The following is a 14,994-nucleotide window of genomic DNA, read 5'->3' on the forward strand; positions in this document are numbered from 1 at the left end:
ACTTCCCTTTGTATTTCATTGAAGAGTTTAAACAGTAGTGGTAATGTTGTTCTTCTCTAAATGCCTTGTAGAATTCACCAGTGAAGCCATTATAACATAGGCTTTTCTTAGTAAGTTTTTAATTATGTTTTCAATTTCAGTGATTGATGTTGGGTTGTTTAGAATTTTTAGGTCTTCTTCATTCAACTTTGGTAATTCATACATATCTAGGAATCTGTCCATTTCTTCTGTGTTTTCCATGTTATTTGCATATAGGTTCTGGAAGTAGGTATTGATGATCCTGTGGATTTTTGCTGGGTACATTGTAATTTCATCCTTTTCGTTCCTAATTGCTTGGGTTTGTGTCTTTTCTTTCCTTTTTTTGATAAGAATGACCAAGAGTTTGTCAATTTTGTTTATTCTTTTGAAGAATGAACTCTTTTCTTCATTGATATTTTGTATCATTCTCTTAGTCTCTATTGCACTGATTTCTCCTCTGATCTTTATAATTTCCTCCTTTGTATGAGCTTTGGTATTGTCTTTGTTTTCTTTTCTTTTTTTTTGGTAACTAGAATTGAACTCAGGATCTTGTGCTTGTGAGGCAGGTGGCAGAACCCCTGAGCTGAATCCCTGGCCCTGTGCTTTTCTTTTTCTAGAAGTTTAAGGTTCAGCATCAGGTTGTTTATTTGAACTCACTCTGTTTTCCTAATATGACTATTCACTGCTATAAATTTCCCTCATAAGACTCCTTTCATTGTGTCCCATAAATTCGATATGTTATCCTGGCATTGTCATTTAATTGTCGAAACTGCCTGACTTCTCCTTTAATTCCCTCTGTGACTCATTTGTTATTTAGAAGTGTGTTGTTCAGTTTCCATGTGTTTATGAAATTCTTGTGGTTTCTTTTGCTATCGATCTCCAATTTCTTTGCACTATGGCATGATAGTGTACAGAAGATAACTTCAATTTTTTTTGCACTTATTTAAACATGTTCTGTGAGCAAGTATGTGGTCTGTTTTGGAGAATGACCTGTGTGCAGCTGTAAAGAATGTGTATTCTGATTTTATGAGGTGGAACACTCTGTAAAAATTGTTAAGTCCATTTGTTCAAGAGTTTGATTGAGTTGTAGTATTTCACTGTTTAAGTTTTGTCTAGTTGATCTGTTTTTTTTTTTTAATAATTTAGATGAACCTTATTTATTTATTTATTTATTTTTGGTACCGGGGATTGAACTTGGGTCCTTGCGCTTGCGCAGCAGGCAGAGAAACCACTGAGCCAAATCCCGGGCATGATCTATCTGTTTGTGACAGTGGGTTATTGAAATCCCCCACTACTATTGCATTAGTGCTTATTTAATTTTTCATGTCCATTAGTATTTGTTTGATATAGTTGTGTGCACTAATATTTGGTGGATATACATCTATCATTGTCATCTCTTCCTCTTGGATTGTTCCCTGTACCAAGGATGTAGTGTCCTTCTTTGTCTCTCTTAATCAGTGTTGGGTTGAAATCTACTTGATTTGCAAAGAGGATAGATAATTCCTGCTTTTTTTCAGATTCATGTCACATGGAGTATTGTTTTCCACCCTTTAACTTTCAGTCTATGAGTATCATTTTGAATTAAGTGTGTTTCTTGTATGCAGCATATTGTTGGATCTTGCTTCTTGACCCATTCTGCCAGTCTATTTCTTTTGATTGTTGAATTGAGAACATTAACACTGATGATCATTACTAATACATAGTGACTTATCCATGTCATGACGTTTTCTTTTTGTTGGATTCTCCCCCTTTACATTTAATTTCTTGTGACTGATGGATTCATTCTGCTGGGCTTCCTGGTGTTGTGATCCTTATTATCTTTTCCTAGGTTATTGTTTAAAATTTTTTTGGAGTGCTATGATAGTCATGAAGTTCCTCACGTGCTCTTTGTCATGAAAGTATCTTATTTCTCCATGAATTTTTTTATTTTTTATTTTTATTTTTTCCCATCAATTTCAAGGTAGTTTTGCATATACTTTGTATGTAATTTGTTTCTTTTCTCTAACTGCTTGTAGAATTTTGTTTTTCTGTTGGGTTTTGGGAATCTTAGCTATTATATGCTTAGGTGTAGATTTTTTTTTGGTTATGGTTAGTTGGAATCTTATATACTTCAGTTATATGTATGTGAATTTCTTTTCCCCTGCCTGTGAAGTTTTCTGCCAGTACTTCTGTGAAGTTTTTTTAATGTCATTTGCACTCTCTCCTGTTTCTTCATTGACTCCAATCAGTCTTATGTTATTCTTCTTTACATTATCTAGCAGCTACTGGATTGATTTCTGTTGAGTTTTTTTTTTTCTTTTGTACTGGGGATTGAACTTTGGACCTTGTGGTTGCAAGGCAGGCGACAGCACCACTGAGCTAAATCCCTGGCCTACTGGATTGATTTTTCATGGTCCCTTACTATGTTTTTTGGTACCAGGAACTGAACTTGGGCCCTTGTGCTTGCAAGGCAAGCAGTGGAACCACTGAGCTAAACCCCTGGCCTGATCCCTTACTATTTTTAAGAAATTTTTGTTTTCCTGGTCAGTAATTGCTATCCTGTCTTCTATATATGATATTCTGTCCTCAGATAGGCTCATTCTGCTGTGTAAACTATCAATGGAATTTTTAATCTCTTGGAAATCTCTTTGCATCTGTTTGATGGATTCCATTTGTTTCCTTTGCTGGGATTCCTTCATTCCATCATTCATCATTCCATCATTCCTCAGCTTCTCTATTTTCTTATCTGTGTCTGCTCTAGAGTTATTAATCATGTCTTGCACTATGGACACAATCTCTCTTGATATCTGAGAAAATATTTTTGATTTCATTTTTTCCATATCCTTTTTTTTTTCTTTTGGTATGAGGGATCATACTCAGGACCTTGTGCTTGGGAGGCAGGCGGTGGACCAGATTCTCTTTTGTTTCCAGTTCAGGGAGTCCAGGTGGTTGAGTATCAGATTATTCCATTTCGTTGCCCTTTGGGGTTGCATCAGGTGACCTGGAAGTCTGGTTGTGAGATTTGTTTACATGTCTTCTCATTTCAAGAGATGCATCCTGCTGTGCCTTTGTTGCGGTGACTTTTTCTCTCCTGCTGGACTTTAATTTTCAGCTAGCCTCAGAGAGGCCTTCTCTCTGTTGCTCAGCACTGTTCCAATTCCTTGGTTCAGCATGGTGGCCTTTTGGATCCCTGTGGTGCCGTGTTGTCCTGGAGGGGTTCTGGCTGGGGCCTGTGCACACTTGAGATGGTATCTGGGCATACCTCTGGTTGAGGCCTGACCCCCTTTGTAGCTGTTGTCTTGGAGGGCCTTTGGCTGGGGGCTGTGCACCTGAGTTTCTTGTATCTGAGTGGCATTCTGGTTTGGGTCTGCATGCACTTACTGATGGTATCCTTCTACATCTTCTAATCTATTTCACTGATCCACAGGTCTGTTTTTTTTTTTTTTTTCCAGTACTATGATGTTTTTATCACAGTAGCTCTGTATAATTTCAAGACAAGGATTGTGATCTCTCCTGCCTTGCCTTTGTTGCTCAAAATGGTTTTGGCTATTTTAGCTCTCATATGATTCCAAATGAAATTTAAGAATGCTTTCTCTAGTCCTGTGAGGTATGCTAATGGTATTTTGATTGGGATTGAATTAAATCCATATAACAATTGAGCAATATATCTTCACTATGTTGGTTCTTCCTGCTCATGAGCAAGGGATATCTTATCATTTTTTGAAAACCTACTCCTCTTTCAGAGTGGTACAATTTTCTGTGTAAAGATTTTATACTTCCTTTGTCAGATTGATTCCTAAGTATTTCATTCTTTTCAATGCTATTGTGAAAGATATTGTTTCATTCATTTCTCTCTCAGTGAGTTTATTATTTGTGTACAGGAATGCCCTTGATTTTTGACTGTATCCAGCTACAATGCTGAATATTGTTAGTAAATATAGTAGTCTTTTGGTGGGGTTTTTGGGATCTTGTATGTAAAGTATCATGTCTTTCACAAATAATGATAATTTAACGTCTTCCTTTCCTATCTTTATTCCTTTTATTTCTTTCTCTTGTCCAATTGCTCTGGCTAATGTGTCTAGAGCTATACTGAATAGGAGCAGTGATAATGGACATACTCATCTTGTTTCTGATTTTAGAGTGAGAACTTTCAGTTTTTGTCCATTTAGTATGATGTTGGCTATTGGATTGTCAGAGATGGCTTTTATCAGATTGAGAGAAAGAACATCTATTTCAATTTTCTGTAGGGCTTTTATCGTGAATTGGTGTCATCATTTGTCTAATGAGATGATCATGACTTTGTCTTTGGCTCTTTTGATATGGTGTATTACATTTATTGATTGGCACATGTTGAACCATCCCTGCATCCCTGGGATGACTCCTACTTTGTTATGGTATATATATCATCTTTTTGATGATTTGTTGCATTCTGTTCTGCAGTATGTTATTGAGGTTTTTTGCCTTTAAGTTTGATAGGGAGATTGGCCTGTAATTATTTTTTTTGGTTGGGCCTTTCTCTGGTTTTGGTATCAGGGTAATACTTGCTTCCAGGAATGATTTTGGGAGCATTGATTCCCTTTCAATTTCATTGAATAGTTTGAAGAGTAGTGGCATTAGATCTTCATTAAATTTCTTGTGGAATTTGAGTATGAAATCATCCAGACCTGGGTTTTCCTTTGTTGGTAAGTTTTTAATTACATTTTCTTTCTTTTCTTTTTTTTTTTAGTACCGGGGATCGAATTCAGGACCTTGTATTTGCGAGGGAGGCAGTGGGACCACTGAATCTCCAACCCCTTTAATTACATTTCCAATAACATTGATTGATATTGGGTTATTTAGAATTTGATATTTTCTTGATTCAACTTTAGTATTTCATGTATATCTAGGAATCTGTCCATTTCTTCTGTGTTTTCTTTCTTATTAGAGTACAGGTCCTTCAAGTATGTAGTGATGATTTTCTGGATTTCTACAGAATCTGTTGTGATTTTACCATTTTCATTACTAATTGCATGAATTTGAGTCTTTTCTTTCCTTTTTTCATAAGTTTGCCTAAGGGTTTATCAATTTCATTTAATTTTTCCAAGAACCAACTCTTCAAGTTATTGATTCTTTGTATGGTTTTCTTAGTCTCAATTGCATTAATTTATGCTCTTACCTTTATGATTTCCTCCCTGTACGAGTTTGGGGCTTGACTTTGCTCTTTTTGTAGACATTGGAGGTTGAGTATTAGGTTGTTTATTTGAGCTCATTCTGTTTTCCTGATGTAAGAATTTACTGATATAAATTTTCCTCTTAGGGCTGCCTTCATTGTATCCCATATGGTATATACTGTGTAATTTCTTCTTTAATTTTATCTGTGACTCATTGGTTATTGAGGAGTGTGTAACTTAATTTCCATATGTTTATCCAGTTTTTGTGGTTTCCTTTGCTGTTGATTTCCAGTTTCATTACACTGTGGTCAGATAATATGCACGGGATTATTTCAATTCCTGTGCATTTACTTAAGCATGTTCTATGGGCTAGTATGTGGTCTATTTTGGAGAATGGCCCATATGCAGCTGAGAAAAATGTATATTCTAATGTTGTGGGGTGGAACACTCTCTAGACATCCACTAAGTCCATTTGTTCCCAGGTTTGGTTCAGTTCTAGTATTACATTGTTGAATTTTTGTATAGTTGATCTATTTATTTGTGACAATGTGGTATTGAGGTCCCCCATCAAAATCCTATTAGTGCTTATTTGATTTTTTCATGTCTGTTAATATTTGTTTTTACATAATTGGGTGTACTGGTATCTTGTGCAGAAATATATATATATATATATATATATATATATATATATATATATGTATTTTTTTTTTTTGTACTGGGGATTGAACTTGGGTCCTTACTCTTGCAAGGCAGGTGGCAGAACCACTGAGCTAAATCACCAGCCCACACATATATTTTTGATTGTTCTCTTCCTCTTGGATTATTCCCTTTACAAGGATATAGTAACCTTCTTTGTCTCTCAATCAGTCATAGCTTGAAGTCCACTTTCTCTGCAAATAGCTACCCCTGTTTCTTTTTGGGTTCCTTTAGCATGGAGTATTGTTTTCCATCCTTTGACTTTCAGTGTATGAATTTCTTTTTGAATTAAATGAATTTCCTCTGTACAGCCAATTGTATGATCTTATTTTTATTTTTTATTTTTTTTGGTACTGGGGGGTCAAACCCAGACCTTGAGCTAAATCCCCAGCCCTCATATTCTATTTTCTATTACCATAGTTATGTCAATAGTGGGGCTTTCAGGTGTTTAGGAATTTTTTTGGTTAACATTCAATGCAAAAATACTAGATGGTGTATAACTCTAGAGTTGAATTTTAAGGGAGTCTCTAATATGTATACTATCTTTTTATCTGAAGTAATAAACTATGATCTTGAAAGTGAAAAAGAAAAGAAAAGTAATTTCAGGATATTTTATACTTCCTATGTATAGACACATTATTTTATTGAATGTAATTTACTGGTTACAAAAAACTTTCCTGCTCCCAAGATGGTGTCTGTTAACCTAGACATAAAATACAGTAATTACATGGAAACTATACCCTAAGTAGCTGCTCTTAAGTAGTAGTATTTTTATCTGTGTTCTGACCTACTGAAGTTTCTGAAATATATTTCAATTCTCAATTTTTCTAGTGCTAAATCATAACCATTTATGGTTGATTTTTATTCAATATTTTTGCATTTTGACATACCAATTTAATGGGTAATATATTCAAATCTGGTAAAAAGTGTTTTCATTCTCTCCCATTCTGCATGAACATCCCAGACTCTTATTAGGGAAGAGAGTCATCAGTTAGACTTCACCCCTATTTAACACAATCTCTCCTTTAAAAAATATATTGGGGCAGGGCTGGGGATTTAGCTCAGTGGCGCCATGCCTGCCTCAAAAGCGCAAGGTCCTGAGTTTGATCCCCAGTACTATAAAAAAAAAAAAAGAATTGTGTTTTGGGCTGGGGATTTAGCTCAGTGGTTCTGCCGCCTGCCTCACAAGTGTAAGGTCCTGAGTTCAATCTCCAGTACCGAAAAAAAAAAAACATTGGGCCAGGCATGGTGGAGTACGTACGTATGTAATTCCAGCACAGGGGAGGCTGAGGCATGTACATCACAGAGAGTTCAAGGCTGGCCTGGATTACATAGGGAGCTCAAGCCAGCCTGAACTACATAGTGAGACCCTGTCTCAAATGAATAGATTTTGAGTTGATACCTAATAAGTATGCATTACTTATGGAGCACAGGGCAATAGGCATATCCATCACCTCAAATATGTATCATTTCTTTGTGTTGTAAGCAGTTCTACATCTTCTCTACTAGCTTTTTGTTTTGAAATATACAGTTACTTATTGCCAACCATACTTTCCTTTTAATTTCAACATCAGCATTGTCATCTTCATCCTTTATCTTGCATCTCCTATAACCTCCCCAAAGGAAAAAGGTCTATTGTTTTCCCTCCTTCATTTGAATTGGCAGAGGGAACTTATGAGGTACACTGCATAGGGTGTAGAATTTTCCTAAGAAATCCTTTACTCTTGAACTTTGTATCTACCTGCAGGCACTACTGCAATGACTTTGTGTTTGTTTTAAACTCCTAGGAATAAAGTTTACCACACTTGGTTTTTAAAAAATGACAGAATTTAGTATAAGCAGCACACATCCAACTTTTTTTTTTTTTTTGGTACCGGGGATCGAACTCGGGTCCTTGTGCTTGCGCAGCAGGTGGTGAAACCACTGAGCTAAATCCCCGGCCCATCCAACTTTTAAAATATGCACATGCCAGCCAGAGATTTAGCTCAGTGGTTCTGCTGGCTGCCTTGGAAGTGCAAGGTCCCGAGTTTGATCCCTGGTAACAAAAAAAAAAAAACCAACCAAAAAAACCCAAACCAACAACAACAACAAAAAAGGCACATGCTATTTTTAAGAAGTAGGTAAGTCTGGGCTGGGGACTTAGCTCAGTGGGGCTGCATCTGCCTTGCAACCACAAGGTCCTGATTTCGATCCCTGGTGGTGGTGGTGGGGGGAAGAAATAGGTAAGTCTGGGCCTTGTTCTTCTCATTTTGTTTATGAGATGGAAGGAATTATTGGGTAGGGTGAACAAAATGAGACTGTAATCATTATAGAATCACACACCTTCGGAATTAGGAAAGCATAAGTTATGCTTTATTTCATTTTTAGTTTTGGGGTTTTTGGGCAAATGTATGTGTTATCATTTATCAAGGTGGCAAGACCTCAGAGTTATTATTTTTTTTTAATTACTTACTTAATCCATGTCTCAGTGGATGTGTTACAGTTTGAACCAAAGGGCATTGTTGCTGGGCTACATCCCAAGCTTTTTACCAAACTATTTCATTTGAGGCAAGGTCTGCCTAAGTTGCTATGTTGCCCAGGTTGAGTTCGAATTAGAAATCTTCCTTACTTATCCTCCAGCAGCGCTAGGTTTTCAGTTGTTTGCCACCAGTTTTCAGTTGTTTGCCCAGATGAAATTCAAACCTAAAAATTGCCCAGAAATAGTCTTAAAAGACAACAGCAAATGAAGAAATAAGCACTTAAAAAAATTTGGTCAGAATGGCAAGAGCCTGTGACATTCAAAAATAGACAGATTCTACCTGCTCCTTCTGCCTTCTCTTGAAATTAGTCTCATTCAGTTGTGTTTTGAAAATATGATGACAGCCATGCCAGGGATTTATCTCAGTGGTTCCGCCTCCTGCCTCGCAAGCGCAAGGACCTGAGTTTAATCCTCGGTAGGAAAAAGAAAAATGATGACAGCCAGTGGTGGTTGTGCTAGTTTATAATCTGTGCCATTCTAGAAGCTGAGGCAGGAGGACTTTACATTGAAGGCCACCGAGGGAGTCACTGTGAGTCCCCAATCTCAAAATAAAAATCAAAACTGTGCTTAAATCCCCAGTACAAAGAACAAAGCTGACTCTGAGGTGTCTCAGGAAGAGACAGGAATTTCCAGCTTGCTAGCCAGAAAGCCCCACCTCCTTAGACTGAGAAGCACCCAACAAGGGACACATTTGAATTTTACTGGATTTCAAGTGAATGCCATTCATTATTCATGGCTATTTCCAGCTGGGGCTGGTCCCTCAGGAAAGGGTAGGGTTAAACTGGAGGGGTGTAAATTTGCACCTGGACCAAAATATGCTTAAAATTTAAAATTTTGTTATGTCCTCCCTTTGGCATGAAATTTTATTAGGAAAATACATTGTAGTGAAAGTGTAATGAAGGCTAGGGTTGGTTTTCTTTCAGGCCACTGTCCCGTCTTTGCTAGCACTTCTGTCATCCACTTTGCTCTCCTGACCCTCCGTACATCAAGGAAGACAGGGTCTTGCTTGCTTAATTATCAGCTTGATTGTCTGCTTATCGTGCAGAGTTGCAGCTGCCTGCTTGGTTTCCCTCTGATTTTAAAGTCCTGCCCTTCCCCCTCTTGCCTGAGAGATATGGTGATGGGAAGCTAATGAAATATTAGGGATTATTTAATCACATCAGTCTCTATAGTGATATGCAAACCTATATTATTGAAATAATAATCAACATTTTCTTTTTTACTTCCTCTATTTTGTGTTTCGTTTGTAGTGTATTAGGATTTAACCCAGAGCCCCGTACAGGCTAGCAAGTACTCTACCAGGAAGATCCATATCCAGAATTTTTATATTTCTTAAGTTCCTAGACAGGCTGTCACTAATTTGTCCAAAGATGCCTGAAATCCTCCCACCTCAGACCTTTTGAATAGCTGGGATTACATGTGTACTCAGCCACGCCAGGTTTAGTTGCTCCATCATAAAGCTGGAAAATGTTACTCCTTCCTTCTTGCTCAACATTGTGAGAAGTCTCCCAAACAAAAACGATCCTTGTAAATGCAACACAGAGTTGGGGATTTTATGTGTAAAACAGAGATCTGGGTTGAGGAAATAGCTCAGTGATAAAACATTTCCTTAGCATGCCAGAGGCACAGGGTTCCAGCCTTCCTGCCAAACACACCTAACACATTCTCAAAATCGTCAAACCACCTTTGTATAAAATCAAAACTTTCAATATTTGAGGATAACAAACACAGTTTCCTGAAAATGATAGGAAAAACCAAAGTACTTTTCCTACTCTCAGAGTTAACACAATTCTAAAACACAATACTGGGCTGGGCATTTAGCTCTGGTTCTCTCACCTGCCTTGGAAGTGCAAGGTCCGGAGTTTGCTCCCTGTTACCATAAATCAACCAATCAATCAATCAATCAAACAAACAAAAAATCCCACAACACTAACCCTCTCCATCACCAAAATGTGTGGGAGTTTCTCTCCACCAGTATTGAATTCTCCAGCAGGACCCCAGCGAGGTGTCATGTAATTCCATTGGATGGAGACACTACCTGTGCTTGCCTAGAAGCATAAGACTCTGGGTTTGATGTCAAATACTGACAAGAAAAATTGTGACCCTATCTACCAAAGGATAGCACCAGATCCCACAGGTTGAGCTCAGCCCCACAGGACTGTGCTCCATATCACATGTCCATCTCACCTGCCAGTCTAGACCAGTATTGTTTCTGTTTTGCAGTACATTGGATTGAACTCAGAACATTTGCATTGAGGTACATTTCAATCCCACGTTTAAAAACATTCTTTTTTGAAAAAATATGAGCAAAGGAAAAAATGGAAACAAAGTCTTTGTAAATAGGGAAGGGTGGAAGGGGTGAAGGGAGGGCAGGGGAATGGGAAAAAATAAGAACCAAGATACATCATGTAAAGGTACAAGATCCCAGTGATGAATGTAACTGTATTGTATACCTAAAATATATCAATAAACTTAATGAAAAAATTATATATATAAAAAACCAAAACAAAACATTCTTTTTAAAAATTTTGAGCAGGGTCTCCTAAATCAGTGAGTTGCCCAGGTTGGGATAGATTTGGAGATCCTCCTGCTTCAGACAGGCACTACCACGCTATGATCTGGCAAAGTTTTAAAAAAAATATTCAAAACAGGAAAGTCTAAGGTCAAAAGAGCAGAAATGGGAAGCTTCTAAAAATAGTTATGTAGTTCCTGTTCGACCAGAGGAAAAGAGTTCTGGAAATTGGTTTTAAACCAGGAATGCATTTAACCCTATAGGAAAGGACAATTGAAAATGTCCTCCAGGCTTGAGGGTGGAGCTCAATTCGAAAGCACCGGGTTAGTGTGCCCGAGGCCAAAGAAAAAGTCCAATCAGCATCTGCTTTGGAAGGCCCGAACACACTGCGCACGCGCATTGGTCTTCCCTGACCCTCTGGAGCCTGTTGGGGCTCTACTGGTTTTGTTGCGGTTTGGTTTGTTGCGCTGTCACCTCAGGTCTTGAGGGTTCCTCAGGAAGACTCTAGGAAACTCCAGCAGCAGGAAGATGGCAGTGGTGAGTGCGGGGCTGGGAGACGAAGAAAGCCGGGATGTGTGCGCCGCCGAGCGGCAATACCGATTCGGCCTCCGCGTGCGTTCCGTATTCCGCGGTCGGGGTCCCTCTCGGTCCCGGTGCCCTCCGGCCGCGCGCGGCGCTGAGCCGGCACCGGACCGAGTCCCGTCGGTCCCTGCGCGGCGACGCGGGCCTGTCGGGAGCCCTCTCTGGGTAGCTCCGCCGCAGCGCGCGTGTCCCCAGCCTGTGTGGCGGGGACCCGGCTCGCCTGGGTTCCGCGTGTGAGGACCTGCAGGGGTCAGGAACGCGAGCTCCCGGCGGAGGCGCGGGCGGAGCGGGCTCTGAGGCCCTGGGACGAGCGCGGTCCTAGCGCTGCCCGGGGCCCTGTGCTCCCCAGGGCGGGTCCCTCCGAGGCCAGTTCTGCTTCGCTGGGGTTCGCTTCCGCGTGGAGCGGGGGAGGCCGCGTCCGAACTCGGGGGCGTCTGGGGGTTTCCATCAGATTCTATTACTAAACGTGCGCAACCTTCAATTTTCCTTGGTGCAATACTTGGCAGTTGGGTTGTCTTGTGCGATTTGAGGCAATTTCCAGTTCTTTGGGAGACAATATGAGTGCACTGATAGATGCAGTGCCAGAAACTATAGAGATTCTCAAACGAATTTCGTTCTTTCTTAAAAAGAGAACCTGAAAATGTCGTAACACAGGGGGTTTAAGCATTTAAAGTCTCAGGTACACGTACCATTTTTTCTTTTTAAATCTAAAGATTAAATCCCAATTTCATGCTAAGAAAACAGTGAATCAACAAAGTACATCCAAACCCCAAAATTTCTTTACTTTACTTTCGTTTTGTTTTGTTTTGCGCTGCTTTGCTTTGGTTTGCTGTGTTTTTTTGAGGCAGAGCCTTGCTATGTAACCCAAGTTGGCCTTGAACTCACAAAGATTCTCCTGCTCCAGCCTCCAGTGTGCTGGGATTAGAAAATGCACCACCACCAACGCTTGCCTCTTGTCACTCTTTTCTCTGAGACTTCATCTCTCCAAATTGCCCCTGCACCCTGGTCTCAAGTAGTCTTTCCTCGTCAACCTCCAAATTTCTGGGCAATGGACACCTTCCATGTCCTTGGTTTTAATTAGCTCGAGTATGCATTTGTCAACCCTTTTCACAAAAGCAGTTTTTAACTATTTTGCCTGTCTAAATGGATCGCGGGGGTTTAATTTCTTCTCTAATGTTTTAAAATTTCTTGTTTGCCCTGGTAAAGACGCTGCTGTTTGTTTTCTTTTTTCTTTTTCTTTTTTTTTCCTTCCTAACTTAGATCTTGATTTTTGGCGTACATTTCTGCCCTTTGGCAGTGTATGTGGTCAGTACCATAAGTTTTCCCACAGTCACTGCTTTTGCCTCTTTTCAGGAATTATCAGGCCTATTTTCTTTTACTTGTAGGTCTTGGATATTTTGTCCACTGTTCATTTTGGTTAAAGCTTTGGAAAGTTATGTTGATATTGCTTTAAGATAGCAAGATAGGGGGGTCTGCCTAGAGCCTCATGCAGTTGAAGGCAGGGTTTGTAGAAAACGATAGGATTATCTGGGTGCTACAGTGGCTTGGTGTTAGGTGGTGGGGGTGAAGATAGAGGTTATGGGTGTGTGTGTGGGGTGACCTGGTAAGGTGTATCTGTCTTCCTGGTTCCCCCCTTCACTTTCTGCTTCCTGACCACCATGAACTTAAGGTCTTTCATGTGAGTATTTCATATTATTTGTTTGGGTTGCAAGTGAGATATTGTTTGAAGTACCTGCAGGTGTTAGGAGAATTTCTTCTGCTGGCCTTTCTTTAATCCCCCTTGTAAATTCTGAGCTTTCATAAAGGTATTTAAAATCTGAGTCATGTACAAAGAAATGGCATAATATTCTTTCGTTGTACCTCTCTCATGGTTAATAAAATGCAATTCTAATGTCATAGAATTTGAGAAAATGTGCCAGGTGAGGTTGCAACAACCTGTAATTCCAGCTACTCATAATGTTTAAAGAGGAAGATTCCTAGTTTATGTCCCTCCAGTGTAATATAAAAGATATTGCTTAAAAATAAAAATTGTAAATGAAATAGTCATGTTACTCAGTGATAAGACTACTTGCCTAGCATGTAGGAGCCTGTGGCATTGATATCTTGTACAGTCAGTCAATTAATATGTGAACATATGCAGGGGGTTGAATCCTAGGTGTCCACATGCCCAGGTCGGAGGTCTATCATTGAGGTATACCAGAGGCCCCCAAAAAGTGTTTGCATTAACTGGGGTCTATTTGAGTACTTTGCTTCAGTGGTTCTAAGTATTTAACCTAAGCCTGTGCACTTGGTAAGCACTCTTGATACTTAACTATATTTACAAGCATTTTTATTTTCGGACAGTTTCTTATAAAGCATGGGCTGCCTAAAGCTTGCAATCCTGTTGTCCAACCCTTTCATATGGGTGCCTTTTTTTTTTTTTTCTTTTGGTACTGGGGATCGAACTCAGGTCCTTGCCGCTTGCACAGCAGGCGGCGAAACCACTGAGCTATATCCTCGGCCCATGGGTGCCATTTTTGATGTGGCCATTTATTCCAATTTCTGAATGCTTCTAACGTGGTGCTTGACCTCTGAAAAATCCAGTTCTTATTGCATAGTGAATTTCCTTACACCTTCTGGACTCTCATTTTGGTTAATGGGAAAAGTTTGACAGGTATATTTATTATTACTGAACCTAGCCCTGGTTCACTTTTTTATGAAATATGATGAAAGTATAGGGAATAATATGAAAATGACAAGTTCTTTCATATTGAATTGGGTTCATTCAGTTTTGTCTCCTTGAATGATATTGTTGTCATCACTTCAAGGTGATTTGAGACTGTCATTAGAGCACAATCATAAAAAGGTTGAGGTAAAATTGTAGAAGATGTCTTTATCTGTTGTGGGCCTGAAGAATTTCATGAGACATCAAGATCTTGTGTTCTGGCTACTGTAATGCAGTAACTGTGTGTAGACCAGAATTGTGTGGGAACATCTTAGGTATTGAGCATAGATTCCCCCATGCTATCAGTCTTACCATCTTCTTGTGCCAATTTGTGGATTGTCATAGCACTCAGTGGACTTTGAGGATGTGGCTGTGAAGTTCACCTTTGAAGAGTGGGCCCTGCTGGACCATTCACAGAAGAGACTCTACAGAGTTGTGATGAGGGAAACTATCAGGAACCTGGCAGCTGTGGGTAAGGATGATATTATTCCTTCATTTAGTGAATTACAGAACAAATATTCCTTGCTGATCTACTGTGTCATATAACATCAATGTTGGGAAATTTGTAACTTCAGGGGAAAAATTAGTTTAGGTCAAAGGTAAGGGTGCATCTAGAATTATCATTTTCTGTATTTTCTTTTAAAAATTTTTTCTGTATTTTCTAATTCATGATTATTTGTGGGTGTTAATTTCAGAGACAAAAGAGAAAGACCAGAGCATTGAAGATGAGGACAAAAAGCAAGAGAGAAATCCCAGGTGAGCTGCACACAACAGTATGTAGTGAGTACCAAGAGAATTTATGTGTGTGATAAATTTCAGGAACAAGCAAGCAAAA

General features: G+C 39.2%; 1 protein-coding gene across 5 annotated transcripts in view; it reads left to right on the forward strand.

Annotated features, from left to right (window-relative positions):
* LOC106007637 (zinc finger protein 627-like) overlaps nucleotides 1–14,994 on the forward strand; it is an 80,871-nt gene that overhangs the window by 52,355 nt on the left and 13,522 nt on the right. For 4 of the 5 annotated variants that reach the window (XR_015447528.1, XR_015447527.1, XM_087201539.1 and 1 more), the window contains 2 exons: nucleotides 14,505–14,631; nucleotides 14,855–14,915. Coding sequence is in view for 3 of the 5 variants with exons in the window: in XM_087201539.1 (XP_087057665.1) it covers nucleotides 14,505–14,631; nucleotides 14,855–14,915 (188 nt within the window). In the remaining 2 variants the exon portion in view is untranslated. Of the gene's footprint in view, nucleotides 1–10,889; nucleotides 11,411–14,504; nucleotides 14,632–14,854; nucleotides 14,916–14,994 lie in introns of those variants that run through there. The other variant, XM_013068407.3, reaches the window with a different exon arrangement.

Source organism: Heterocephalus glaber, unplaced genomic scaffold (genome assembly GCF_053883595.1).
Source record: "Heterocephalus glaber isolate CG9 unplaced genomic scaffold, H.glaber_assembly_v1.0 deba00001760, whole genome shotgun sequence".
Lineage (NCBI taxonomy): Eukaryota > Metazoa > Chordata > Mammalia > Rodentia > Bathyergidae > Heterocephalus > Heterocephalus glaber.